At 48.9% G+C, this 27,239-nt stretch overlaps 2 protein-coding genes and 1 pseudogene across 8 annotated transcripts; all 3 read left to right on the top strand.

Annotated features, from left to right (window-relative positions):
* Positions 1-5,536, top strand: part of LOC103752161 — a 13,489-nt pseudogene extending 7,953 nt beyond the window's left edge.
* Positions 5,191-16,035, top strand: Fdps (farnesyl diphosphate synthase). Of its 3 annotated transcripts, none has more exons than XM_008854127.3 (10): positions 5,191-5,333; positions 6,353-6,518; positions 8,237-8,377; positions 13,478-13,558; positions 13,676-13,798; positions 14,107-14,195; positions 14,280-14,352; positions 14,939-15,016; positions 15,105-15,239; positions 15,778-16,035. In XM_008854127.3, exons 2-10 carry the CDS (start codon positions 6,375-6,377, stop codon positions 15,976-15,978), a joined length of 1,065 nt encoding a protein of 354 aa, XP_008852349.1. In that variant the 5' UTR covers positions 5,191-5,333; positions 6,353-6,374; the 3' UTR covers positions 15,979-16,035. The 3 variants fall into 3 exon arrangements, with proteins under 3 accessions (XP_008852349.1, XP_029412809.1, XP_008852354.1); XM_008854132.3 differs by lacking the exon at positions 5,191-5,333 and adding an exon at positions 5,395-6,278; XM_029556949.1 differs by lacking the exons at positions 5,191-5,333; positions 15,105-15,239 and adding an exon at positions 5,376-6,278.
* A 198-nt stretch (positions 16,036-16,233) lies between these two features.
* Rusc1 (RUN and SH3 domain containing 1) lies at positions 16,234-27,239 on the top strand. Of its 5 annotated transcripts, none has more exons than XM_008854092.3 (11): positions 16,234-16,353; positions 16,896-18,410; positions 18,687-19,097; positions 20,001-20,099; positions 20,285-20,361; positions 20,499-20,673; positions 20,745-20,850; positions 21,014-21,060; positions 21,725-22,274; positions 23,219-23,341; positions 26,543-27,239. In XM_008854092.3, the coding sequence occupies exons 2-11, from the start codon at positions 17,027-17,029 to the stop codon at positions 26,709-26,711; spliced, it is 3,141 nt and encodes a 1,046-aa protein (XP_008852314.1). In that variant the 5' UTR covers positions 16,234-16,353; positions 16,896-17,026; the 3' UTR covers positions 26,712-27,239. The 5 variants fall into 5 exon arrangements, with proteins under 5 accessions (XP_008852314.1, XP_008852331.1, XP_008852323.1 ...); XM_008854109.3 differs by having other exon boundaries at positions 16,235-16,353; positions 16,999-18,410; XM_008854101.3 differs by having other exon boundaries at positions 16,236-16,353; positions 16,899-18,410.

The following is a 27,239-nucleotide window of genomic DNA, read 5'->3' as shown; positions in this document are numbered from 1 at the left end:
CTGACTGCTCTTGCAGAGGACCTGGGTTCGATTCCCAGCACCCACATGGCCCTTAACTCCAGTTCCAGGGGAATCCGACACCCCCTTCTGACTTCCACAGCATTGCATGACACGGGTGCACTCACATATATGCAGGCAATACACTCATACACATAAAATAAAAATAATAAATAAAATATTTATTTAGAGCTGGGTGTGGTGGTGCACACCTGTAGTCCCAGCACTTGGGAGGCAGAGGCAGGTGGCTCTCTGTGAGTTCAAGGCCAACCTGGTCTACATAGTGAGTTCCAGGACAGCTGGGGCTATAGGGAGACCCTTCTTCAAAAAGACAAAAAAAAATTTTTTTTTTTTTTAAAAGAAAGTTGTTAATAACATGGATAGACACAGGCCCAACAGCATGGCAATGTTCCAAGGAGAGTTCAGGGCTCAGCACCAGAGACAAACAGCATTGTGGAGTATTAGAAGAGAGTCAGAGTTTACCAGAGTCTCTCTCCCTCCCCATCTCCCCCTGCCCCCGTCCCCCTCTCCTTCTCCCTCTCCTTTGCCTTGTCCCTCTCCCTGTCCCTCTCTCTCTCTCCCTCGTTCTCTTAGAACTCCCTATGTAGACAAGGCTGGTCTTGATCTCATAGAGATCTCCCTACCTCTGCCTCCTAAGTGCTGTAATTAAAGGCATTTACGGCATTTACCATCATGCCTGGCTCTTCTTATACCTTTGAGCATGGGGAAGTTTCACAGCCATGACTCTGAGTCCCATGTAGCAGGCAGGGAATGGGATAGTGAGCAGGACATGGCACTCCTTTCTTGTTGAATCACTTCTAGGTGAGATGAGGCACCAGCAAGTTTGGACACACAATGTCCCAGCAAGTCTTCTAGCTCGGACAGTGTTCTAGTAGGAAGCCTATCAGCAGCATGAAAGGAAGCCTGAGTACAGCTGGAGCTAACATTCATTCTACCTTTGTTTACATATTAAGCAAGAGAGGAATAATTTTACAAGGGAGGAGGAGACCCAAGAACAGTGGATGTTGACTCAGTCCTTAACTTCTTTCCAGCTGAAATTGGATATTGTGGGATTAGAGTGGGGTCTCCTTATCTAAGGAATAATTAGGTGTTGGTCTCTGGGGCAGAGGCTGGTAACTGAATTCCCGTATCAGGAAGGTGTTACTAGGTCCATTAGTGTGCTGGATAGTATTTGGGGTGAACTGGATCACCATACAGATTACAGAGGGGCTGCCTATGGATGTAAGAGTCAAGATACTTATTAAAGGAGTAATCACAACAGAAGTCAGGAAGTCCATGAAGAGTTTTGAAACTATTTTGTGTTTGAGTTGAGAGAAAGGGTGGAGGGTAAATGTAAGAGTCAATGATGGTTGAGCTGGGTGTGGTGGTGCATGCCTTTAATCCCAGCACTTGGGAGGCAGAGGCAGGCAGATCTCTGTGAGTTCGAGGCCAACCTGGTCCACATAGTTCCGGACAGCTGAGGCTACAGGGAGACCCTGTCTCAAAAAGACAAAAAAAAAAAACAAAAAAAAAAAAAAAAAGAGAGAGAGAGAGAGAGAATTATGGAACAGGCATCAGGAGGGAATGCTCATAAGATGAATTTTTTTACTTTAGAGGAGGTTATGGGGAAGGCAGGGAGTAAAGATAGGTCAATTAGGTTGCTATAGACAGTTTTTGAGAATTAGTCACAAAAATGTTATGGGCCAGGTGTGGTGGCAAACACCTTTAATTCTAGCACTCCAGAAGCAGAGGCAAGCAGATGTCTGTGAGATCAAGGCCAGTCTGGTCTACATAATGAGTTCTAGGCCAGCTGGGGCTACAGGGAGATGCTGTCTCAAAACAAAACAAAACAAAACAAAACAAAACAAATAAAACCCCAACAAAACAAAGAAACAAACAAAAGCTAAAATAGTTCAATATAAATTTAACCTGTAGCTTTTTAACTCTCCACACTTAAAGGCACACTTGAAGTTGCAACCACGCAGGTGAACTTGACGTTCCAACATAGATGTAGTTTCTTTGAAGCTTTTGCTTACAACATATAGGAGCTCATGTCCCATGTAGCTAGGAGTTTATCAATCTGGTGAGGCTGAGATACAAGGAAGGCAGATTTCAGGAAATAGAAATGGTTACCAAAAGCCACTAAGGAAGAAATTTCTAGATTACATTATCTAATAGCCATATTATGAACCAGTTTAATTATTTTTTGGTTTGGTTTTTTGAGACGGGGTCTTCCTGTAGACCCAGCTGGTCTGAACTCCCTATGTCAACCAGGCTGGCCTCGATCTCAGAGATCCGCCTGCCTCTGCCTCCCAAGTGCTGGGATTAAAGGCATGCACCACTGTGTCTTGGTAATTAATTATTTTGTCTTCAGTATTTGATATGACATTGATATAACAGATATTATAGTTAATATTTAAATAATTTTGGGGCTGGAAAGATGGATCATCAGTTAAGAGCACTGGCTCCTCTTCCAGAGGACCCAGGTTCAATTCTCAGCACCCAAATCTTGGCTAACAGCCATCTGTAACTCCAGTTCCAGGGGATCCGACATCCTCTTCTGGCCTCTGTGGGCTTTCCATGACACAGATGCACTTATATACTTGCAGGGAGAAAACACTCATACACATAAAATAAAAACAGATAAATTTTAAAAAATATTTTAATTTAAAAGTCGTTACGTCTAAAAGGAACAAAGAGTAGATGAATGAATTACTGTTTTTTTTTTGTTGTTGTTGTTTTGTTTGTTTGCTTTGTTTTTGGAAACAAGGTCTCAATCTGTAGTCCTGGCTGACCTGGAACTTGCTGTGTGGATGTATACCAGGCTGGCCTGAAGCTCACAGAGATCTACCTACCTCTGCCTCCTGAGTGCTAGGATGAAAGGTGTGCATCATCATGCCCAACAAATTTGGTTATTTTATTTTATACTATGTGTGAGTGCCTACATATATGTTTCTGGTGCCCGCAGAGGCCAGAAGAAGGCATTGGATTCCCTGGAACTGGAGTTATAGACAGTTGTGAGCCACCAATGTGGATGCTGGGAACTGAATCCAGGTCCTCTGTAAGAACAGCCAGTGCTCTTAACCACTGAACCATCTCTCCAGCCCTAGAGAGGTAGGTACTTTAGGCTAAGCTAGAAGAATTGATTTAAATGTTTAGGTACCCTTATTATAGTAAATGGCGTAAAAGTTAGAGAAATAGAAATCTAGTTGATTGGACCTAGTTATTTTACATATTACATATACATACACATACACACACAGACACACACACATATGTTTGGTTTGGGCTTTAAATGTCTGTATTGAAAATATATGCATCCCTAAATGAAGTTTATCTTTTGCTAATTTATTTATTTTTTGAGACAGGGATTAAATGGGACTTTCCCCATGCCTAGCCTTCTTTGGTGTTTATGGAAGTTATTTTACATAATGTATCTGAGAGACTTGAGTGACTCCATCTTGGATAAAACCTCCATGGGACTGATCCAGCTCTGAATCCTGTTCTGGGAGAAACCACACCAAAAAAAGTATACTTGGAATGGATAGAGAACAACTCCCCCGCCAACGGTCAATTAACTAGGGACAGGAAAGTACTAAAACTCCAGATATCTTTTCAGATTTTCTGAAGCCAGCAGTTTATGGTTTGGCACTGAGCTGCAACCAATCAGATGCTTGCCAGGCTGAAGACCCCCTACTCCCCTATTTGCTGAACTTGCTGAAATAAACCTAGAAAAACCTCTGTCTCCCAAAGCAAGGGGTCTCACATCTGAGATCCGCTGAGTCAGTGACAGAGTAGGCCCAAGCTTAAGCTTGTCACAATAAAAAACCCTTGTGTGTTTGCATCAGTCGGCTCCTTGGTGGTCTCTGGGGTCTCACAAACTGGGCACAACAGTGGGAGTCAGGGGACAATTCTAAAGAGTTGGGTCTCTCCCTCCACCACGTAGTTCCTAGGAATTGAACTCAGGCCTTCAAGCTTGGCAGCCAGTGCCTTTATCTGCTGAGCCATCTCACTGGCCCAAATCAAGGATTTTTTTCCCCCAGTACACAAATCCTTCACATTTTTAGTTAATCTTGTTACAATTCTATTTAGATGCTATTATTTTTTAAAATTTTTATTTATTATTTTTATGTGTATGCCTGTATTGCCTGCATGTAGGTAAGTGCACCCGTGTAGTTCAGAGGACAGAAGAGACTCTCAGATCTCCTGGAACTGGTGTTACCAACAGTTGTTAGCTGCCATATGGGTGCTGGGATTTGAACCCTGGTCTTCTGCAAGAACAGTGTTCTTAACCCGAGCCATCTCTCCAGCCCCCTAGGTGCCATTATAAATAGAATTGCTTTATTCCTTTTTTTGGTATTGTTTGTTGAAAACAACTTATGTTTGCACATTATTTACTAGTTGTAATGTTCTTGTGTACTTTATACAGAACCATGTCTGATAACAGGTTGTTTTTTTCTTCCTTTCGTGTTTTCCTGTTTTTCATTTTTCTTGTAGAATTCCTTTTGCTATATCTTCTAGTCCAATGTTGAACAGTAGTGCTGAAAGTTTATAGAGTGAATTTTATTTCCTTTGATAACAGAATCCATTAATGTCCTAGTTGGTTTGTAATTTAGGCATCTTTCCTGATGTGTCAAATTACATGGACTGAGGATTTGGGAGTATATGCAGTAGAGTCGATCTTTGAAACCATGGTGCGCTGGTAAACTGGGAAAGGCTGAAGGCTCTAACTGTGGATTTCACTACTTCAGTCAAACTGTGAACACGTGATCCTCCTACCTCAGCCTTCTGAGTGCTGGGATTGTGGAAAGAACCACCACATCCAGCTAGGATCAGAGATATAACAAAAGATTTGCATTAGAGTGAACTAGTAAGCGGCAAAGCTAATTCTTATGGGGTTTTACTAACATTGTCGCCTAGGTAGACGTACAGGAAGATAATGAAGAGTACAACACAGAGTAATAGTGATTGTCAAGGACCAGGAGGCACAGGGTGCGCGTTGCGCAGAATCGCCAGGTACCTGACACCGCCCACCAGTCGGTGGACTGATGGCCCGTGGGCCGCGCTGTCATTGGTCATCCATCACAAGGCCCATGCTCATACGAGGTCAAGCAGCCAATCAGCGAGGCTCATTCCCGCCCAACCCGCTGCGCAAGCTCGCGTTTTGCCTGCCTCTTTGGTGGCACACTGGGAGTTGTAGTCTAGTGGGCAGCTTCTGCCTAGAGCGAGGAGAGCCCGGGAACTACTAGACCCAGAGAGCCGAGCGCGTAGCGCGTCTACTTTTAGTGCAACCCGCCAACAATCTGGACCCGGAGAGAATCCGCATCCAGGAACAGGTGAGAGGCGTTTGCACTGGGGAGGGCGCAAGTCTGCGCCCTGTCCTCTCCACTGCTGCTACTGTAAGGCGCGGGAAACCCGCTGTCGGAGATACTCGTTTTGGGGGCCAGTGGCCCGACCGAGTGGTCCTCTGTGCTTTCGGAAATTTCTAAATTCTGCACTTGAAGTCCTGAAACCCCAGTACCCGGGGCCGCGGGTCTAGTCTTGCTGGGCCACCGAGTTGCTCAGAGGCCGTCTGTGGGTAGCACTGCGCCCCTGGGAGGCCCCGGACTTCATACTTGCAGTTTTCATGGGTTCCACCCCTCGCCTTGAACGCAGCTCAGAGCCTGAGCCCCCATCTCTTTCCAACAAGGGGAGACCTGAGTTCTAGCTCTGCGTCTGCTCAGCTGTCCTACTTCTGGAGCTTCAGTTTGGCATCTCCAGAAAAGGGTGCTTTTAAGGCTCTCCCACTCCCTAGTACCTGGGGTATTTTGCTCTGTACCGCCTCCTCCTCTAACTTTGTGGACCTAACTTTGAAAGTAGAAAGCTTTCAGTTTTAACCGTTTCAATTGGAGTGAAAGTGTTGATCTCAGTCACCCTAACATAAAGTTCCCTGTATATCCTGTACTTAATTCTCCTTGAGTTTAAGCCGCAACAGGGTGGGAATTTTGAGCAAGAGAGTAAAAAGGTGGTTTGGGGGTAGCGGGGAACTGACACCAAGGATCTGCCTTCGGTGGTTGCCCCAGCAGGGCGTGCTGGTACTTTTAGCTCCCATACCCACCCACGATGCCCCTGTCCCGTTGGCTGAGATCGGTAGGGATCTTCCTGCTACCAACCCCCTGCTGGGCACCCCGGGAGAGGTGGCTTGGTTCCTCACAACGGCCCTCCCTGGCAAATGGGTGGCCAGTCCTGGGGGCCCGGCACAGTGCCCGCTGCTGGTGCCAAGTGTGGACTGAGGAGCCTCGGTGAGTGTGGTTGGGGTGGCCTCGGGGAGGGAAGCACCTGAGCCGACCTCTTATTTGCCCCTTTTTCCTTTTAGAGCATTTTGCTCCTCTCTCAGAATGAATGGAAACCAGAAATTGGATGCTTGTACCCAAGATCTGCAGGATTTCATCCAGCACTTTTCCCAGATTGTCAAGGTGCTGACAGAGGATGAGCTGGAATGCACAGAAGAGACGGGAGATGCCATTACCCGACTCAAGGAGGTGAGAGAGCTGGTCTCAAGAAGCCAGTGGGTGTGCAGGAGTTTGCTGTGACTTTTAGGAGGATGATGTAGGAGGTGCTGAGAAGCTCTGGGTCCCCTGTGGAGTGAGTGGGGCCTGAGCAGTTATACTTCAAATAATTACTCAAACTGCTTGGCATGGAAAGAGAGGCCTTGAACTGGTGAGTCTGATTTTATGTCCTGAAATTTTTTTTATGGTCTTTTTTTGTTTTTTTGAGACAGGGTCTCCCTGTGGCTGCAGCTGGCCTGGGACTCACTCACTCTGTAGACCAGGCTGGCCTTGAACTCACAGAGATCCGCCTGCCTCTGCCTCCCAAGTGCTGGGATTAAAAGTGTGTGCCATCACGCCTGGCTCTGAAATTGTGATATATTACTTTGTTAGCTACCAGAGACTCCAATTTTCCTGATGTCTGAGTGCAGTTACTGTATCATCAGAAACCCCTGTTCTAGGAAGGGAACTATTGCAATAATACTTGAGTGTCTAATTTGTTTTTCCTTTTTTTAAAAAAATAGTTATTATTTTATGTGTATGAGTGTATTGCCTGTATGTGTGTTAGTGCAACCCTGTCATGCAATACCCACCAAGTTAGAAGAGAGTGTTAGATTCCCCCTGGAACTGGAGTTGTGGACGGTTATTAGCCACCATGTGGGTGCTGGGAATTGAACCTAGGTCCTCTCCAAGAGCAGTAGGTGCTCTTGACTGCCAAGCCATCTCTCCAGCCCCTTGTTTTTCCTTTTATTCTCTTGTAGTATCTACTTTTTTTGAGATGGCATTTTGTTATATAGCCTAAGAGGCCTCAAACTCATAATCCTGCCTCAGTCTCCTGTGTATTCTTGTCCTGTATTACAGTGCCACCATGCCTGGATCTGGAATTCGGGTGGAGGGAGAGTTGGCCTTTGTCTACACTGAATGGTTATTTAGTTAATTAGGTCTGCTACACTGCAGAAGGCACAGTGAGAGGCCCCAGCAGGAAGATATGCCTGTAGATGGATTGGAGGTGAATCCCTAGCCTTAGTCAGTGGCCCTTTCCAAGCTCTCCTCAGATACCAACTTTGTTGTTTTGAGACAAGGTCTCATTTTGTAGCCTGGGCTGACTGAAACTCACTATTTATACCAGGCTGGATTCAAACTCATGGCATTTCTCCCCCTCCCCTTACCTTTACCTTCTCCCAGCCTTCTGAATACTGAGATTATATCCCAACTAGGGCCCTTGTCTGTAATACAGGCTTTGCATTTACAGGTAGCTTGAATTTTAGTAGGAAGAGGTTGTAGGAAAGAAGAGATGGGTGGTGAAGGAGATGAGTAGACAGGTGAGGTGAGGCACTCCGTAGTGTGTACTGAGTTTTCCCAGAGTTCTGGGCTTGGGTACAAAATTGAATAAGTATTATTACAGAGCATGCTATATGCCATAGGACTTTGTGGAAGGAATCAAGAGGGAATAATCAAGAAGAGAGGCTGGGATTAAAAGTAGGAGAAGGGGCCGGGCGTGGTGGCGCACACCTTTAATCCCAGCACTTGGGAGGCAGAGGCAGACGGATCTCTATGAGTTCAAGGCCAGCCTGGTCTACAGAGTTCCAGGACAGCTAGGGCTACAGGGAGACCCTGTCTCAAAAAGATCAAAAAAAAAAGTAGAAGGGAAGAAGTCTCAAAAAGTCTGGTGTGTAGACCCTGACATCCTCTCATCCTCTTGCCTGCCTCAGGTCCTGGAGTACAACGCCATAGGAGGCAAGTACAATCGGGGTTTGACTGTGCTGCAAGCATTCCGGGAGCTGGTAGAGCCAAGGAAACAGGATGCTGATAGTCTCCAGCGGGCCCTGACTGTGGGCTGGTGTGTAGAACTGGTAAGAGGGTGGGACGGGGCAGGAGAAAGCATTTCCTAGAGTAGAGGTTCCTTGTTGAGGAGAGTGCATCCCAAACTTGTCCTTGGTTGTGATTATGTTCTGTAACACAGTCAAATTTAAGCAGAGTGAATTACTTCAAGGGCTAACCAGTTGGGAATCTTTTGCCACTAGGTACATTAGAACTTGGCAGAGAGATGTCAGTCCTTTCCTCTGATCAGAGGAAAGCAATAAATCAGCCATTGCTATTCCAGATTATTCTGAAGTAGAAATGGAAACTGGTAGCCCACTGAGTTTTCAGAAAGTTTTATCTTAAACTTAACAAGGTGTTTCACTAAAAAAAAAAAATCTAGATTTGGCTGGTTGTAGTGGTACACACCTTTGATCCCAGCACTCAGAGGCAGAGGCAGGTGGATCTCTGTGAGTTCAAGGCCAGCCTGGTTTACATAGTGAGTTCCAGGTCAGCTGGGCCTACAGGGAGACCCTGTCTCAAAAAGACCAAAAAAAAAAAAATCCAGATTCTCTGGGCTGGTAAGATGCTCCATGGGTAAGAACACTTGCTGTATAAGCATAGGAGCTAATTTCAGATCCCAGAACTTACATAAAATGCCAGATGTGGTTGTATGCACCTGAAATCCCACTGCCTTGGAGGAGGGGGCCAGAGGCAGGCTGGTTGGGGCTTGCTGACAGCCTAGTTCTAGGTTCAGTGAGAGACCTTGTCTCAAAAGAATAGGGGGAAAGTGGTAGAACAGGACACCTGACATCATCCTCTGGCCTCCACACGTGTGCACAGAGAAGTGTGCGTTTACATACACATACATATACTACTTGCACTCAAAAGCTAGGTGTGGCAATGTGTACTTGTAACCCTAGTGCTGGGTTGCAGAGATAGGCAGTCCCCAGAGCTTGCTGGCCAACCAATCTAGCCAATCAACAAACTCTTAAGTTCAGTAAAGAGACCTTGACTCAAAAAAATAAGGTGGAGAATATAGAAGACACCTGTGTACCTCCACAGGTACATGCACACTTGCACATACTTTTGCAAACACCCACACAAATGTATACATTACAATACAGAAAGAAAAACCAGATTTATGAGGTCTGGGGAGAGGAGAGCTCAGTCAGTTAAGTACTTGCTGTGCAAGCATAAGGACTTGTTCAGTGCCCTACCACCCACATAAAATCTGGGCACAGCTGTGTTATACCTGTGAACCTAGTGCTGGGGTAGAGACAGGCAGATTTCTGGAGCTTATTGTTCAGCCAGCCTAGCTGAGTCAGTATGATCTGGTTCAGTGAGAGATCCTGTCTCAGAAAATAAGGTGGAGAGTGATTATGGGAGACATCTGATGTTGACTTATACATATTAACCTCCACATAGACATACAAATGTGTATCCGTGCACATGTACACACACTGAGATTTCTGGCATCATGTTTGTTTATAGACATGATGTACATGGAGATGGAGCAATGGCTCAGCTGGTAAGCACACTGCTGCTCTTGCAGAGGACCTGGGTTTGGTTCCTGGCACCCACCTCAGGTGGCTCACAACCGCCTGTAACTGCAGTTTGAGGCGATCTGATGCTACCTTCTGGTCTCTGTGGATGTCAGACATGCATGTGGTGCACTTATAGATAAGTAGGTACACACACGTACACATAAAAACTAAAAAGTTAGCTGGGTGTAGTGGCACATGCCTTTAGTCCGAGCACTTAGGAGGCAGAAAGAGGCAGGCAAGTTTCTGTAAGATTGAGGCCAACCTGGTCTACATAGTGAGTTCTAGGCCACCCGTGGCTACAGGGAGACCCTGTCTCAAACACACACACACACATACATACATACATACATATTATGTATTATTTATTTTTTGCAAGTTTAGGGATGAATTCCAAGGCCTTGCCTATGCTAAGCTACATCCCAGCCCTTTGTTTCTGGTTGGTTTTTTTTTTTGAGATAGGGTCTCCCTGTACCCCCAAGCTGGCCTGGAACTCACCGTGTGGACCAGGCTGGTCTTGAACTCACAGAGATCTGCCTGTCTCTGCCTCCTGAGTGCTGGGACTAAAGGTATGTGCCACCATGCCCAGCCGGTTTTTTCTTTTTTTTTTTTTTTTTTCTTTTTCTTTTTTTTTTTTTAAACAGCGTCTCCCTATGGCTCCAGCTAGCCTGGAACTCACTCTGTAGACCAGGCTGGACTCAATCTCACAGAGATTGGCCTGCCTCTGCCTCCTGAGTGCTGGAATTAAAGGCATGCACCACCACACCTGGCTTTTTTTATTTATTTATTAATTTTTTATTTTATGTGTATGAGTGTTTTGCCAGAGTGTATGTATTTATGTACCATGTCTATGTCTGGTGCTTTGGAAGCTAGATTGGATCCCCTGGAACTGGAATTAAAGACAGGTGTAAGCTGCCATGTGGGTTCTAGGAACCAAACCCAGGTCTTCTGGAGGAGCAGAAAGTCTTTTCAACCACAGAGCCATCTTTAGAGCCTTATTTTATTATTTTTAGTTAGGTGTATGTGTGTGTGGGGTCTGTGTGGGTATATACCACTGCCTCCCACCTAGGCCAGAGGCATTGGATCTCCTGGAAATGGAGTGGATGTGGGCCTCCTAATGTGGGTTCTAGGAATTGAACTAGGGTCCTTTACAAGAACAGTTTGCATTCCTAAGAACTGCTGAGCCACCTCTTTAGCCCCAAGATTTATTTATTTTTATCTTATGTGTAAATATGAATGCCTACATATATGTATGTGTACCACCACATGTCTGTCTGGTGCCTGAGGAGGCCAGAACAGGGAATCAGATCCTCTGAAATGTAGACTTAGCTGCCACGTGGGTGCTGGGAACTGAATTCTGGTCCTAAGCAAGAGCAGCGAGTGCTCTTAACCAAGGAGCCATCTTTCAGCACCTTACATTTTTTTTTTTTTTTAATGATCAGCTTGTGATGACTTGCGTTCAATCCCTGAAATATTGAAAAGTGAAAGGAGAGAACTGATTACATGAAGTTGTCCTATGACCTGTGCTTGCCCACACATATATCATATACAGTAATAAAAGACAAAAACAAGGAGCTGGAGAGGTAGTTCAGGGGTTAGAGCACTTGGTATTCTTTCAGAGGACCTGGGTTTGATTCCTAGTGCCCACATGGTGGCTCTATCTCCTATGCCAACCTTGAGAGCACTGTACACATACCAGTATAGGCAAGCAAAACACTTGTACAAATAAAAATAAGTTAATTTTTTAAAATTAAAAAAAAAAATTTTTGGCAATGGGGAGCACAGTTCAGTGGTAAATCCTTTCTTAGTGTGTATGAAACCCTTGGTTCCATCTCCAGCACTGTGAAACAACAAAAACTTAACCAAATAGCCCAGTAACAAAAAATTCCCATGTCTTGAAAAATTGCTTAACAAATATGTAGCCTATCTATGAGAAGTGGGTGTGGTCTGTTAAGTCCAGTATTCAGGAGGCTGATTCAAGAGCACCTTGAGATTGAGGCCAGCCTGGCTTACATAGTGAGACCCTATCTCAAGGAAACAAAAAACAAAAGCGCTACGGTGGTGGTTAAGAGTGTTTCATTCATGGAGGCTGGAGAGATGGCTCAGCGGTTAAGGACACTGGTTGTTCTCACAGAAGACCCATATTCAAATCCCAGCACCTACATGGCAGCTAACAACTGTCCATAACTCCAGTTCCAGGGGATCTGACAGCCTCTTCTGTCTCCTGTAGGCATTGCACAACATGGTGCACTTACCTACGTGCAGGCAACATAAATTAAAAATAAATAAATTTTTAGGGATGGAGAGATGGCTCAGCAGCTTAAGAGTACTGGCTGCTCTTCTAGAGGACCCACGTTCAATTCCCAGCACCCACATGCAGTAACAACCATCTTAAACTCCAATTACAGGGGATCCAACACCCTCTTCTGGCCTCTACAGGGCATTGCATGCATGTGGTACACTTACATATATGTAGGCAAAACACATATATAAAATAAAATAAAATAAAAAAATAATAATAGTGTTTTATTCTTCCATTTCCCTAATAGACAAACACTTAGGAAGCGCCCACTTTGAGGTTGGTGCTGTGCTAAGCTCTAGGAATGCCAAGAGGCAGTACATCCTGGACTCCAAGTTGAGTTCTAGTGGTTGGCACTCAAAGGGTAACACAGCAGTTTGCTATTACAAGTATTTAAGGGCTAGGGATGGAGCTCATTTTGTAGAGTACTTGTCTAGCATGCATGAAGTCCCAGGTTTGATCCCCAGCATTGCATAGAACCAGGCATGGTGGCACCATCATCATCCTAGCACTTGGGAAGTGGAGGTCAGAGCAGAAGTTCAGGGCTATTTTTAGCCACACAGAGAGTTTGACTCTGTTGAAAAAAAAATCAAAACAAAAACTATTGTTGAGCCTAGAGTGCTCCAGCAAGCTGTTGCTGTTGATAAACTGCTGGCAGTGTGAACTCTAGGGTTTAGGGAACCCTTTGCACACAGCTGACATTATCCCATCCCTGGGCCTCTCCTCAGAAGGGGTAGAAGTGAAAGCTGTGGGGACTCTGGAGGATTCATATGCTCTGCCCTGGGTTAGGGAAGTGCTTCCCAATAGAGTTTTTTTTGTGTGTGTTTAATTATTTTTTTATTTTTATTTTTTTTGGAGACAGTCTATCTCTATAGCCCTAGTGGCCCGGCATTTGCTATATAGATCAGGTTGGCCTCCAACTCACAGAGATCCATTTGCCTCTGCCTCCTGTGTTCTGGGTTTAAAGGTGCATGTCACCAAATCTCATGGGTATTTAAAAAAAAAAAACAAGAAACCTACTACCACACTGGAACAAAGTGAAGTTTTTGGCAAGAGTATGTACACTACACAAAGGTATTATGCCATTTCCCTGCTCTCCAGGATATCCTAGATTACAAGTGGCAAAGGTCTGTTTCAGGCTACTAGCCTGAAAATGAGTGCTTTAGTACATTTTACAGACAGGGATCAGACTTGGAGGTCATGTAGCTTGTCAGGTTTGGGAACTGAAGTATTTAGCCTCCCCTCTGACCATCTCAGTGCACAGTGGCTGCCAGAAGAGCCCTGGGATCTTACTCTACTCTTCCTTCTAGCTCCAAGCTTTCTTCCTTGTGTCAGATGATATCATGGATTCTTCTCTCACTCGCCGGGGGAAGATCTGTTGGTATCAGAAGGTAATGAATGTAGTGAAAGGTAGTGATGGGCATGGTGGACAGGTTCCAGGGAGGTGGTTGAGGTGTGATGGTTCTTGGTATGACATATGATCAATTGCTTCCCTGTGTTCCTAACAGCCAGGCATTGGTTTGGATGCCGTCAACGATGCTCTGCTTCTGGAAGCCTGTCTCTACCGCCTGCTCAAGTTCTACTGCCGGGAGCAGCCCTACTACCTGAACCTAATTGAACTTTTCTTGCAGGTGCACAGCAGCCCAAGCCCAGCCTAGGGGCTGCCCACAGTAACCATGGGCTCTAGCACATGTTCATCTACTGGTTTAGGGGCAAAGGAGATGCCAGGGTTGCCTGGGAAGGGTGGGGGTAATGCCAGAAAGAGCTCTGTGTGCTCTTAGGAAAGGCTGTGCATGACTGTGAGCCTCTGCTTTCTTCCCCTCTGCTTTTCTGATTGTGCCCATTTCTCAACTGCTATGGGATGTGAGGCCCAGGGTGTCAGTATTTCCCATTTCTGGAGAAAGCCTACTCAGAGACCACTCGTTATCTTCCTCCCTAGAGTTCCTATCGGACTGAGATTGGGCAGACCCTGGATCTCATCACAGCACCCCAGGGCCATGTGGATCTTGGTAGATACACTGAAAAGAGGTGAGGGCCTGTAGTAACATGTCTGGACTATGGGGGTTGTGGATGGGCCTTGCCCTTCTGAATGTCTCTTCTCCCCTGACTCAGGTATAAATCTATTGTTAAGTACAAGACAACTTTCTATTCCTTCTACCTGCCCATTGCTGCTGCTATGTACATGGTGAGTCAGGGTTGTCTTCCCTCCTGGCCCCCTCACTGTTATATGGGCTTTGAGACAGGAAGGCACAGCTTGGACAGTCTGGTACATTTCATTGTGTGAATATATGCCCTCAAGTAAGCCACTTAATCTCTCTGAGTTTGTTTCTTCAGCTGTAAGATGGGGATAGGATAGGGCTGAACAGTCAGGCCTATGAGTGTCTGGTGCATAATGGGAACAGCGAATGCCACATCTGAGCAGGATCAGGCCAGAAGACTGGGTTCAAAGGTAGTTGGGATTGACTACCCTAAACTTGAAAAGTTTCTTTTCATTCTGTAAAATGTTGGAGGAGGCAGAAAATTTTGGGAATGGAAGCAGTGGCTGAGACTCAGACTTGGGTGATGTGAGGGCCTCCAGAACAGATTTATTGTGCTTCCCGGAAGTCCTAGGTTGAACATAAGTGGCTGGAGGTTAGGCTGTTGTGCCAGACTTCCTAGATCTGGAGCTCAGGTGTCTTGACTGACTTGGATACTGCAGTGAGTGAGCAAGGGAAGCATTAGGAAGGGCAAGCTGCCTGTGGGGTATGGTTTCCTTACCCTTCTCCTTCCAGGCTGGCATTGATGGGGAGAAGGAACATGCCAATGCCATGAAGATCCTGCTGGAGATGGGCGAGTTCTTTCAGATCCAGGTAGGGAAGCCAACCAGCAACAGGAGGGGACTTTTCCCCTCCCCTTGCTATGGAGCTTCTTCATCCCATCTTTTATGCCCCTGTCCAGGATGATTACCTTGACCTCTTTGGGGACCCCAGTGTCACTGGAAAGGTTGGCACTGACATTCAGGACAACAAATGCAGCTGGCTGGTGGTTCAGTGTCTGCAACGAGCCACTCCACAACAGCGCCAGATCTTAGAGGTGCCCAAGACTGGGCTGGGGGTTGGGGTGTCCTTTGCTAAGAGGGTAGGTAGTGTAGGGGTTCTCAGTCAGGGCAAAGCGATTTTGCCCTCTAGGGGACATTTGGCAACGGCAGAATGGTGTATATGCTAATAACGGCTAGCAGGCAGAGGCCACAAGGGTGCCAGACAACCCGTGCAGTGCACAGATGGCTCTCCAAAACGGTTATATGGCCTCAATTTCAACAGTGTAGAGTCAGAGAAACCTGAGTAGAGAAAGTGGAGTCCTGAACAAATACTGGAACATTTGGGGTGGGAGAGGTGAAGCTTGGCATCTTAGATCCTCAGAAACATGTGAAAAGTGGAGGCAGGAGAGCATAGGGCACTCGGGAGGCCAAGGCAGGATAATCATAACTTTCCATAATGAAATTCCATTTTAAAACTAAAAAACAAGTTGGAGGCAGGGATGGAGTGAATGGTTTTGGGATATTTTGGAATCTGGTAGGGTCCTTTGGACCTAGCTAAGTAAAGCCTGTTTTCCTGCCTCCAACTGCTTCCAGGAGAACTATGGGCAGAAGGACCTGGAGAAAGTGGCGCGGGTGAAAGCCCTGTACGAGGAGCTGGATCTGCCAGCTGTGTTCCAGAAGCACGAGGAAGACAGTTACATCCGCATTCAGAGTCTTATCCAGCAAAATGCCGCACCCCTGCCCCCGTCCATCTTCTTAGACCTAACCAAAAAGATCTACAAGCGAAGAAAGTGACTTAGAGATTGCAAGGGCCAGGAGGGAGGGTGCTCAATAAATTATTATACAATCTACGATCTTCCTGTGGTTTTGTTCTTGCTCCAGTCAGGAGCCCAGCTCTGTCCAGAATGGGCGGGGGTGGGGTGGGGGTGTGTGAGAAGTGGCACAGGAGTCCTGAGACCCAAATCTGCGAAGTTGCATTTGCTAGGTTTAGGTGGGTGGGGTGACGTAGGCACAGCGTCAAGAACGGCGTGGGCGGGCCTGAGTCAAGCTACGCTCAAGTGTGAAGGGGTGCGGCTGCGCAGCTAGAGTGGGTTTTGCCGGTGCCCCTCCCCTCTTTCCCGCTGGGCGGGGACGACAGACTAGCCCAAGGCCAGAGCGATTTCAGGACTGGTAAGGAGGGCTTGGTCCTCGCGGGGGGCGGGCGGGGAGAGGTGCAGGAATGGATGGGGGCGCCGGAAGAGGTCTGTAAAAATGAATAGAGAAGGGGTGGGTGATGGATGGCGATGAGAGTGACAGACCTCTCTGGGGAGCCGGTGAGGCTGCGGGCTGGAATTGGGCGGAGATGGTGAGGGGTCCTGCAGGTGCGGAGCTGTCAAGATGAAAGCCTTCTCAGACTCCAGCCCTGACCCTTCTCCAGCATTCACTAGCCAAATCCTGCTAGTGGTTGCTCCCCACCATCCACCTCATTTCAGAGCACCTGGGAGGTGTAGGCTGGAGGGCAGAGACAGATTTGAAAGGATCCAGGGCTGTTCTGGGCCCCGTCCTCTTCCAAGCTCCGCAACTCTGCGAAGATGCAGAGCGCAGCCGCATTCTCTGGACCCGCCCTTCTCTTTCCCCGGGGGGTTACAAGCGACTCCTCCTGCAAACACTGCAGTGGAAAAACTAATGGCCTGTCCATGGCGATCTGCATCTCATTTAAATATTTTCCAAAGCAGCCAGAGCCTTCCCAGGCCTGCTCTAGTCCTCAGTCACCTCCGTGTCCTTCCCGCGGCCGGCGCTCTCATTGGCTGGGTTTCAACCGCCCTTGTCTTCTAGGTCTGCATCTGCATTGCCAGGTAGGTGGATGCCAGAGGCCGAATCCACCTGGTTCTCTGGAAGCCTTCCCGTCACCCTTGGCACCATGCTGTCCCCTCAGAGGGCTTTGCTCTGCAACCTCAATCACATCCACCTCCAGCATGTCTCCCTAGGCCTGCACTTGTCCCGCCGTCCTGAGCTAAGGGAGGGGCCTCTGAGCACATCCCCTCCTCCCAGAGACACAGGGGGCAAGGAGAGCAGGGGCCCCTGCAGCGGGCCCCTGGTGGACGCCAACTCCAACAGTCCAGCTGTGCCCTGCCGATGCTGCCAGGAGCACGAGCCCAGCTTAGAAATCCCGCAGGACTCCTCCCAGGAGGAGGATGGGGCAGCCTCGCCTTCGGATCCCGGATGTTCCTCCTCTCTCAGCTCCTGCTCAGATCTGAGCCCTGATGAGTCCCCGGTCTCAGTCTACTCTCGGGACCTGCCTGGTGCTGAGGATGTGCACCCTCAACCCAGCATCTTCCCTCTGGAGCGGGGCTCATCACTGGCTTCAGCAGGTCCTGGTACCTGCTCTCCGGACAGTTTCTGCTGCTCTCCTGATTCCTGCTCCGTAGCTTCTTCCCCACCTGGCCCTGGCCTGGACTCGAACTGCAATGCCCTGACCACCTGCCAGGACCTACCTTCCCTAGGCCTGGAGGAAGAGGAAGACAGTCGGGAGCAAGATCTCGCTACCTCTGAGCTCTCGGAGGCGGAGGATGGGAAAATCGACGCTGGGAAAACAGAGCCTAGTTGGAAAATTAACCCCATTTGGAAAATTGACACAGAGAAAACTGAAGCTGAATGGAAAACCAACGGAAATACTAACTCGAGCTGGAAGACGGAACCTGGGAAATTCGACTCTCGTTTGAACACTAACACTGATTCTGGCTCGAGAATAGACGCAGGGAAAATTGATGGGGGATGGAGAGATGACGTCAACCAGGAGCCGGTGCCCCACCGGACAATCACGTCTTTCCACGAGCTGGCCCAGAAGCGCAAGCGGGGCCCAGGGCTGCCCCTTGTGCCACAGGCCAAGAAAGATCGCAGCGACTGGCTCATAGTCTTCTCGCCAGACACTGAGCTCCCCCCGACTGTGTCCCTGGGAGGTTCTCTGGTACCTCCCCGAGAAGTCACCACCTTCAAGGAACTCCGGTCCCGAAGCCGAGCCCCGCCCCCGCCAGTCCCGCCTCGAGACCCTCCAGTGGGCTGGGCTTTAGTCCCGCCTCGACCCCCTCCCCCACCCGTCCCTCCCCGGAGGAAGAAGAATCGGCTTGGGCTGCAGCCCATAACAGAGGGGCAGCCGGAGGAGGGCAGGGCAGTGAGTCCTTCGGCTGGTGAGGATGCCCTAGCCGCGAAGGAGCCCGAAGAGCCCGGCGCGCAAGCGGGCGTGGAGGGTAAGAAGCGGAAGACCCAGCAGGAGGAGGGCTGGGCTTTCTCCTGGCTCACGCCTCCGACAGCTTCCGACCCCGCCCCGAATCCCTTCCTTTCTGTGTGGTCTATCCTTCCCGCCCTCTTTGCCAGGGAGCGCTCCGGGAAAGGGAAACAGGGTGGGCCTTTGAGCCGCGGGACTAACTCTTTGCTCCCTCTTTCTCCCGCCCCTCCTTGCCTGGCTGCCGGTCCCGCTACCGCCCGCCCCCGTCCCGCATCTGGCCCCTCCCACCCGCCTGCAGCCGGTCCCCTGCTGCTCCCTCGGCCCCTGGTTTTCCGGTTCTCGGCCGACGGGCGCCCCCTGTTGGAGGGTGGGGGCGCAGGCTCACCTGGGTCCCTGCTATTGACGCCTGTAGGAGAGTGGCCCAGCTCAGGGTTGCGGCTGCTGGGGGCACCGAGTCCCCCAGAGGAACAGCTGCTGCCTGTCCGCCTGTCCCCAGTGGGAGCCTATTCGCCTCCGACTCGGGGGACCTTGCCTTGCCTGGCCAGCCCTGAGCTGGCCCTGCTGCTCTCCCCGCTCTTTCCCAGAAGTAGCACGTTCCCCGCCGCGGCTCCCCCTCCCCGCCAGGTTCCCGTCCCCCCGCGGCCACCACCACCTCGTCCGCCGAAGGCCCCTCGCTGGACCAGAAGGCCACCACCTCCGCCCAGGCTACGTAAGACGGACCCGGGCAAGCCCCGTGGGCCATGCCTCGGGCGAGCCGCCCCTCCCGCCCTGGGCCAGCACTTGTTTTAGCTTTTTTCTAAGGTGCCTGGCTAGGTCTCACCCTTGAAGTGGGGCAGATTCCTAGCATTAGCCCTGGGGAATCTAGCTTTACTCCTCGTTGTAGAGGTGGGAGCACTGCTGCTCTCATCGCTGCAGGCCCCTTGGACATGGGTAGATGCGGGTACACCCAGCTTCCAGACAGTCTAAGGGGTCTTAGCGAGCCCAGTGTTAGGGACCTTCGATCACACCCTCTGTAGAATTCCTAAAGATAATGCGCAGCTAGGGTAGTTCGGACTGACTCTACCCTGGCTGGGAGAATGGAGGGTGAAGTTCCCTGGAACTCATTGGCCCTGGAGGTTCTGGCTACGCCTCCCAGGAGTCCCGCCTCTCGTATGGTAAAGGCCTTGCACTGACAAGCTGGTGCTGGACCCGGGTTTCCCACTTCCGGTGCCTTCCAGCCTCCCAGTCCTTGGGTCTTTCTTACCTCCCCAATCTCGCCTCCCTTTCCTGCTGTCTTTCCATTGGTCCGAGCGCCCACGCGCTCCCTGGGTCGTGAGGAAGTTGGAGTCCGGGTGCTATCCAGGTCCCTGCTCGGTCATCTCCTTCCTTCAACGCCCAGCTGGTCGGGCGAGGGGGCATGGCTCCCTGACTTCCGGGATAGGAAGACGGGAAATGGGAACCGAGGTCGGGGGCGGCGAGTGCTGGGATGTGTGCAAAACTGCTCTTCGCTCCAAGCTCCGTGTGACTGTATTCCCTTTCTCCCCAAGCTTCACAAACCCGCCAGAGATGACCTGGCGTCCTCCGGGTAACCCTTGGTGAGTAAGCGTCATTGCGTCCTTCTTCCTTTACTTAGTACGTAGTTCCTGGTCATTCGCCGGTGTTTCCGGGGCCCAGCGGCTGTGGATGGCAGAAGCCCGGAGTGGGACTGGCCAGCTGCAGGAGCAGAAGAAAGGTAGTTCACCCTGCCTCCTGCCACCTGGCTTCCGAATGAACTGCCCGTCACCACGGCGCACCCCAGGCTTTGAGGGTCAAATTACTTTGATCAGCCCGCTACTGTCCTTGGCTATACCCGGGTAGTGACCTAGGACTTTAATATGTCTTCCTTCTCTTGCCCCCACCCCCACCCCTCCATCCCAGGTCTCCTGATAGCCGTCAGCGCCTCAGTGGATAAAATCATCTCACATTTTGGGGCTGCCCGGAACTTGGTACAGAAGGTGAGTTTGGCTTGTGGGAGGATGTTGGGAGATTTAATACAGCTTGGGGGTGGGGTGGGGGGTGGTGGCAGGAACACTTAGCAAGCAATGACTGGACGTGTCTCTGGACCTGCTTGCATTGATTGCGTTCCCTTCAGGCCCAGTTGGGGGATAGCCGGCTGAGCCCGGATTTGGGGCAGCTGGTGCTGACCACCCTCTGCCCGGCCCTCCATGCCCTGGTGGCCGACGGACTGAAGCCTTTCCGTAAGGACCTAATCACTGGGCAACGCAAGAGCAGCCCTTGGAGCGTGGTGGAGGCCTCTGTGAAGCCAGGTGAGAGGTGAGGGAGTAGGATCCCATGGGAGCAGGGCCAGGGCCTGGCTGACATCACCCCCTGTCCTCAGGCTCCTGCACGAGTTCTCTAGGATCCCTGTATAGCCAGGTCAGCCGTCTGGCCCCGCTGAGTAGCAGCCGCAGCCGGTTCCATGCCTTCATCCTGGGCCTACTCAAGTGAGTAGCTTTCTATCCAATGCCCCTCTGGCCTTAGGATCACTGGGGCATCATGGACAGAGCACAGTAATGGTGCCCTATGTTCCCAGAGGCCTCCCCTCTCCCAATCTCATCCCTCACTTCCCACCTCCTCCCTGAATTCACCCCCTCCTTTTTCCTCCAGCACCAAACAGTTGGAACTGTGGTTTTCCAGTCTCCAGGAAGATGCAGGTCAGAGGCTCAGATGGGAGGGGATGGGGTTATTGGGCTAAGGAGAGGAGGATGGGATCTCACCTGCTGGTTCTGATGTTAGTACACATCCAGACCTCTGATCTTATTACCCCATCTACTTAAAGCTCTTTTAGGGGCACCCATGTGTATAGGAGGAAGGATTTAGAGCCTAGGTTATCTGTTCCCTCATTTTTCCTGTTTGAGGTCCATGTGGTGTTCTTCCTGACAACCTTCCTGCCTGGACCTCCATATCCTGGGGCCTAATGCTGTCTCTGCTCCTTCCATTGGCCTCCTTGCTTCCTGCTTGCTCATTAATTTTCATTTCTCCTGTGGGTCCTCCCTCAGAGAGATTTCAGTTCTACTCTGACAGGCCAACCCTCACCCCTTGTGTATTCCCAGGTCCTTCCTTGGTCCTTTCCCTTTCTGGCCTTTGTCCTGCTTCTAAGTTAACATGTACTCTACATGTATCTCCCTCTTGAGGCAGTGGTTCCACTGGGGCAGAAAGGTGTCTGTCATTCCTGTAGCCCATCTACTCCTTCCTCTTCCTGCCCCAGTGCCTCACACAGAGTGAGGCCTAGGAGAATGTTTGTTAACTGGGATTGGTGCAGGAGGTCCTCTGGGCTAGAGTCCAGTGGAGGGGCTGATGTTGGCTGCTCTTTTCCAGGCCTACTGTCCCTCTTGTATCTGCCCACGGGATTCTTCTCCTTGGCATGTGGTAGCTGTCCATCCTTGTCCACAGAGCTGCTGCTCCTGCTACAACCACTGTCGGTGCTCACCTTCCACCTGGACTTGCTCTTTGAGCACCACCACCACTTGCCCCTGGGCCTCCCACAGGCCCCGGCCCCTTCAGGTCCCCCTCCTGCGCTCCAGCAGACTGTGCAAGCCATGCTGCACTGGGGGGGCAGGTTGGCTCAGAGTCTCCGGGGGGCTTCAGGGGAGGCCACTCCATATCCTTCAGCATCCCCAAATCCTCCTCCACCAGGCAGCTGGTGGGATCAGCTGACCCAGGCATCCCGGGTCTATGCTTCAGGGGGCACTGAGGGCTTCCCTCTTCTCCGGTGGGGATCCAAGCGTCAAGGAACTGCAGCTGAGGGTGCACAGGAGATATCCCCAAACACAGAGCAAACGACGCCTGGCAGAGGCATGTGGCTGGGGCGGTTATTTGGTGTGCCTGGGGGCCCCCTGGAAATGGAGAGTGGAGCCTTCAAGTCCAGGTATGTATACCTATACATACCATACCTTGTCCTTTCTATGAACTTATGACTTGCTCTCTGAGTTCCCTCATTTGAAACTCAAGTCATTTATGATCCTTCAGATAAGAATATGTATAGGGTTAGTTTTTATAGCTATGGGATGGAATTGCTATGTTCCATTCCATGTTTTTTTATTTTATGAGTGTATTGCCTGTATGTAAGTGCATCTATGTTGTGCATTGCCTGCGGAGATCAGAAGAGGGTGTCAGATTCCCCTGGAACTGGAATTACTACAGATGGTTGTTAGCCGCCATGTGGGTGCTGGGAATCAAACCTGGGTCCTCAGTAAGAGCACCCAGTGCTCTTAACTATTGAGTCATCTCTCCAGCCCCTAGTTACATTTGTTATTGTTGTTTTGAGACCGGGTCTCACTATGTACCTCCAGCTGTCCTGAAACTTGCTATGTAGAGCAGGCTGGCCTCGAACTCATAGAGATCTACCCTTATGCCTCCTGAGTGCTGGGATTGAAGGCCTGTATGCCACCATGCTTGGTTACATTTTAATGGCTACATAATGTCCCTGATTTTACTTCTTGACCCTTAGAGCTGAAAATATTTATCTGGCCCTTTAGAAAAGAAAAAAAAAATCCTGGCCCATTCTAGAGCTTGACCCAGTCAGTGGTCCTTTAGTGATATCAAGTATTCTCTAGTGACTCTAAGTCTGTGTAGACCCTGCTAGCTCCATAGGCTTCTTCTTACTGTTGGTGTTGTAAAACTTTGTTATCTCCCTAATCACCCTAAAGGTACTTACTTACCTGTGTCCTTTACCTGCCACCCTACACTCAGCTGTGACCAATTCCTGACTTTACAGTCTAGGCTTTCAACCTCTTCTCCCTCTTAACTCTGGAATTCTTAGGTTCTTTTTGTAGAGGGGGTGACTTAAGTGACATATGTCCTTCCCTTCAGGAGACCATCTAGCTGGCTGCCCCCAACAGTGAATGTGTTAGCTCTGGTGAAGCGAGGGATACCTCCTGACACTCCTCCCAAGGAGCTTATGGTCTCACCGGCCAGCATGGTACAGGCCAACAGGTAACGGTTGGGAGAATGCATCTACATGCAGCTGGGTGTGTTCTATTCTGTGCCTGGGCAAGGGGTAGTGTAAAAGTCTCTGGGCTTTAAATTCATGTACACTTAGTTTGCATTTTGTCTTTCCTGTTTATTATTGGCACTAATTTCTCTGTAGAAGATGCTGGGCATGGTGGCATACACCTGTAATCCCAGCACTGGGAAGCCTGAGGCAGAAGGATCTTGAGTTCCAGGTCAGTCTGGTTACTATGAAGGTTAAACACACCTTATACTCTTTCATTTTTAAGACTTTAGACAAGGACTTACCGTGTATCCCTAGCTTGCCTGGAACTTGCTATGTAGACTAGGTTGGCTTCAAACTTGAGGTCTGCCTGACTCTTCCTCTCCTCTTTGGTGCTGGGATTAAAGGAGTGTACTGACATATCCAGCTTTTTTTTCTTCCCCTCCTGAGTCTTTATGTAGCCCAGACTGGCCTGGTAGTCAATATACCTTAACCTCCCAAGTACTCAGATTATAGGTGTGCACCACCACACCTGGATAAATATACTTTTTAAAAAGATCTAAAAATTTTTTTTCCTTATTTTTTGGGGGACTGGAGAGATGGTTCAGCAGATAAGAGTACTGGCTTCTCTTGTAGAGGACCTGGGTTCGATTCCCAGCACTCAAATGGTGGCTGTCCATAACTCCAGTTCCAGGAGACTGATGCCCTCTTCTGGCCTCCACGGGAAATGCATGACATGAATGTATATACATACATGCAGGCAGTACACTCATACACACAAAATTAAAATATTAACTTTTTTGAAAAATTTATGTATTTTCTAATGATTAAAAAATTTTGTGTATGTTTGTGTCTGTCTTTGTGTGTGTGAGTATATGCCTTGCATATGTGGGTGTTCTCAAAGACTAGATGAGGGTGTCAGTTCCCTGGAGCTGGAGTTACAGTTGGCGATGAGCCACCCAATGGGGGTGTTGAGAACTGAACTTAGATCCTCTGCAAGAACAGCAAGTGCTCTTAACTGTTGAACCATTTCTCCAGTGGCAATATAATAATTCTGAGACATGATCTTGGTATGTAGCCCTGACTGGCCTGAAATGTGCTATGTAGACCACGCTGGCCTTGAACTCACATATATCAAGGATTAAAGACATGTGTCACCATGTCCTGTCTTCATTTTTAATTATATGTATATGTATTTCTGTGGGGCTATATGCAGATGTCTGTGGAGGCCAGAAAATGGCATTGAATCCCCTAGACCTGGAGTTATAGGCCATTGTGAGCTGCCACCTGTGGGTGCTGGAAACCAAACATAGGACCTCTGTAAGAGCAGTATGTTCAGTCCAGGCATAGTGGTGCACCCCTTTAATCCCAACACTCGGGAGGCAGAGGCAGGCAGATCTTTGTGAGTTTGAGGCCAGCCTGGTCTATATAGTGAGTTCCAGGCCAGATGGGGCTACAGGGAGACCTTGTCTCAAAAAAAAAAAAAAAAAAAAAAAAAAAAAAAGAGAGTATGTTCTTAACTGCTGAACCATTTCTCTAGCCCCCAAACATACTTTTCTATAAGCATTTGGCACATTAATAGGGATGTATACACTGAGGGATTGTGTTTCCCTTTAAGTTCTAAATTGACATGAAGGACTACTTCTACTTTTAGGGCCTGTTACTTTTGGAATCTGTCAATTCATTGAATTAAGCTTTCTTAGTTTTTTATTTTATCATTTTTATTTTATGTGTATGCGTGTATTGCCTGCATGTGCACCCGTGTCATGCAATGCCCACGGAGGACAGAAGAGCTGTTGGATCCCCTGGAACTGGAGTTATGGACAGTTAGCTGCCATGTGGGTGCTGGGATTCGAACCCTGGTCTTCTGCAAGAACAGCCAGTGTTCTTAACCTCTGAGCCATCTCTCCAGCCCTAAGCTTTCTTGATGTTTTTTTGGTCTTTTTTAGACAGGGTCTCCCTGTAGCCCCAGCTGTCCTGGAACTCACTATGTAGACCAGGCTGGCCTTGAACTCACAGAGATCCACCTGCCTCTGCCTCCCGAGTGCTGGGATTAAAGGTGTGCGCCACCATGCTCGGCTCTTAGTTTTTTTTTATCCATTCATATTTCAAGAACTTTTGTGCCAAACATTATGCCAAGGAGAGAGACTATAAAGGACCCCATTTTGTGTTTCGTGTTTTCTGAATATTTAATTTTTATTTTATGTGTACGAGTGTATTGCTTACATGTACTTAAGTATACCTGTGTCATGCAATGTCCACAGAGGTCAGAAGAGGGTGTTGGATTCCCCTGGAATTCGAGTTACAGATGGTTGTTAGCCACCATGTGGGTACTAGGAATCAAACACCGGTCCTCTGCAAGAGCAGCCAATGCTCTTAACCATGGAGCCATCTCTTCAGCAACATGTAGTCTAGTGGAGATACCAATTTAGTATGGCCAAGGCTAGGAAAGGACCGAACCCTTTGGGAACACGTCTGTAGGCTTAAGGACTAAGTGGTGTCTCAATGATGGTGTGAAGATGTGTGTCTGGTAGAAGGAATGGGAAGCAAAGGTATGGAGGCTCAGTGTGGTAAATGAACTGTCAGTGGGCCAGCCAGAGTCTGGACTTAATTCTGAGGCAGTGAGAAGCCTCAAAGAGCCTTGAGCCTGGGAATGATGTGCCTGGTTGTGCTTTAGGAAGATACTATGACTGCTGTGTGGAAAATGAGCGGATGGGAGGAGAGGGAAGACCAAAAGAAACTCATGGAAATAAGTTGGTTATATGCAGTGTTCCAGAGAGCGAGCGAGGCTAAAGGCCTAACCTAGGCTAGTGGTAGTAGAGTTGAAGAGAAAGATACAAAAGCCAGGCCAGGTAAACTTTGGTGATGGACTGGATGTGAGGTGATGGCTGAGTTTGCCAGGAGCAACGGAGTGGAAACTGATGCCCTTTATCACTATCTGGAGGGCTTGGCTTCTTAAGAGAAATTATCTCATTTGCATATGTGGAATTTGAAGCATAAGAGAGAACTGCAGAGTTTCAAATGAGCACCTGCATAGTGGGTTTGTGGTTCAGGGGGCTAGGGTTCTAGAGACACGTTGGCGACCCAAGTCACTTCCAGGGTCCAGTGATTGTTACAATGCTGAACCAACAGGGAGGTGAGGCCTTGGGACAGCTGGGCACCCCATGTCTCTCATCCTACCATCTTCCTCTGGCTTTCCCCAGGGCAGTTCGGGCTCTCTGTGACCATACTGCTGCAGGACCTGACCAGTTAAGCTTCCAGCGTGGGGAAGTGCTGCGTGTCATTGCTACAGTGGATGAAGACTGGCTCCGCTGTGGGCGTGATGGTGTGGAGGGGCTGGTGCCAGTGGGATACACTTCCCTTGTTCTCTAGCCCTGATACTCTTTCCCTCTTCGGTGTGACTCCTGTCACCTCGGAATGGTATGGTCCATGAATACTATCCATGTAAACTGCCTATCCCAGAAACATTTTTCCATCTGCAAAATAACATTTCTTCCTTCATCCATTTCTTGGATATTTAAGATAAACATTACTTTCCTTCACACCCATCTGTAAAGTGAAAGCTGTTCTCCCAAATATTTAAAAAGGAACTCCCTTCCAATCCGTACAAGGGAGCATCTCCCTTCCTGTCTGCAAATTGGAATCTTCTATCCCTCTTCTACCATCATCTAAGTGGACTGTGCCAGTGAAGTACATGCCTTTGCCCCCAGCCTACAGGGCCTGTAGTATCCTGTGTATGGAGTTGCTCCACCTCTTCCCAGCCTTTGTTGCCTGTATTTATGATGTACTCATGCTGTGCTAAGTGCTGAATTGGAGCCTGGACACCCCTGGTGGGTGGGCTTGTAGTGTTGGTTTGTCTACTTCCTTCCTTATCACAATAAAGTGTGGGAGTTGAATGGA

The sequence above is a fragment of the Nannospalax galili genome, unplaced genomic scaffold, assembly GCF_000622305.1.
Source record: "Nannospalax galili isolate Female #2095 unplaced genomic scaffold, S.galili_v1.0 scaffold591, whole genome shotgun sequence".
NCBI classification, from domain to species: Eukaryota; Metazoa; Chordata; class Mammalia; order Rodentia; family Spalacidae; genus Nannospalax; species Nannospalax galili.
Note: the sequence above shows the minus strand (reverse complement) of the source record. Positions and strands in the feature narration are given on the sequence as shown.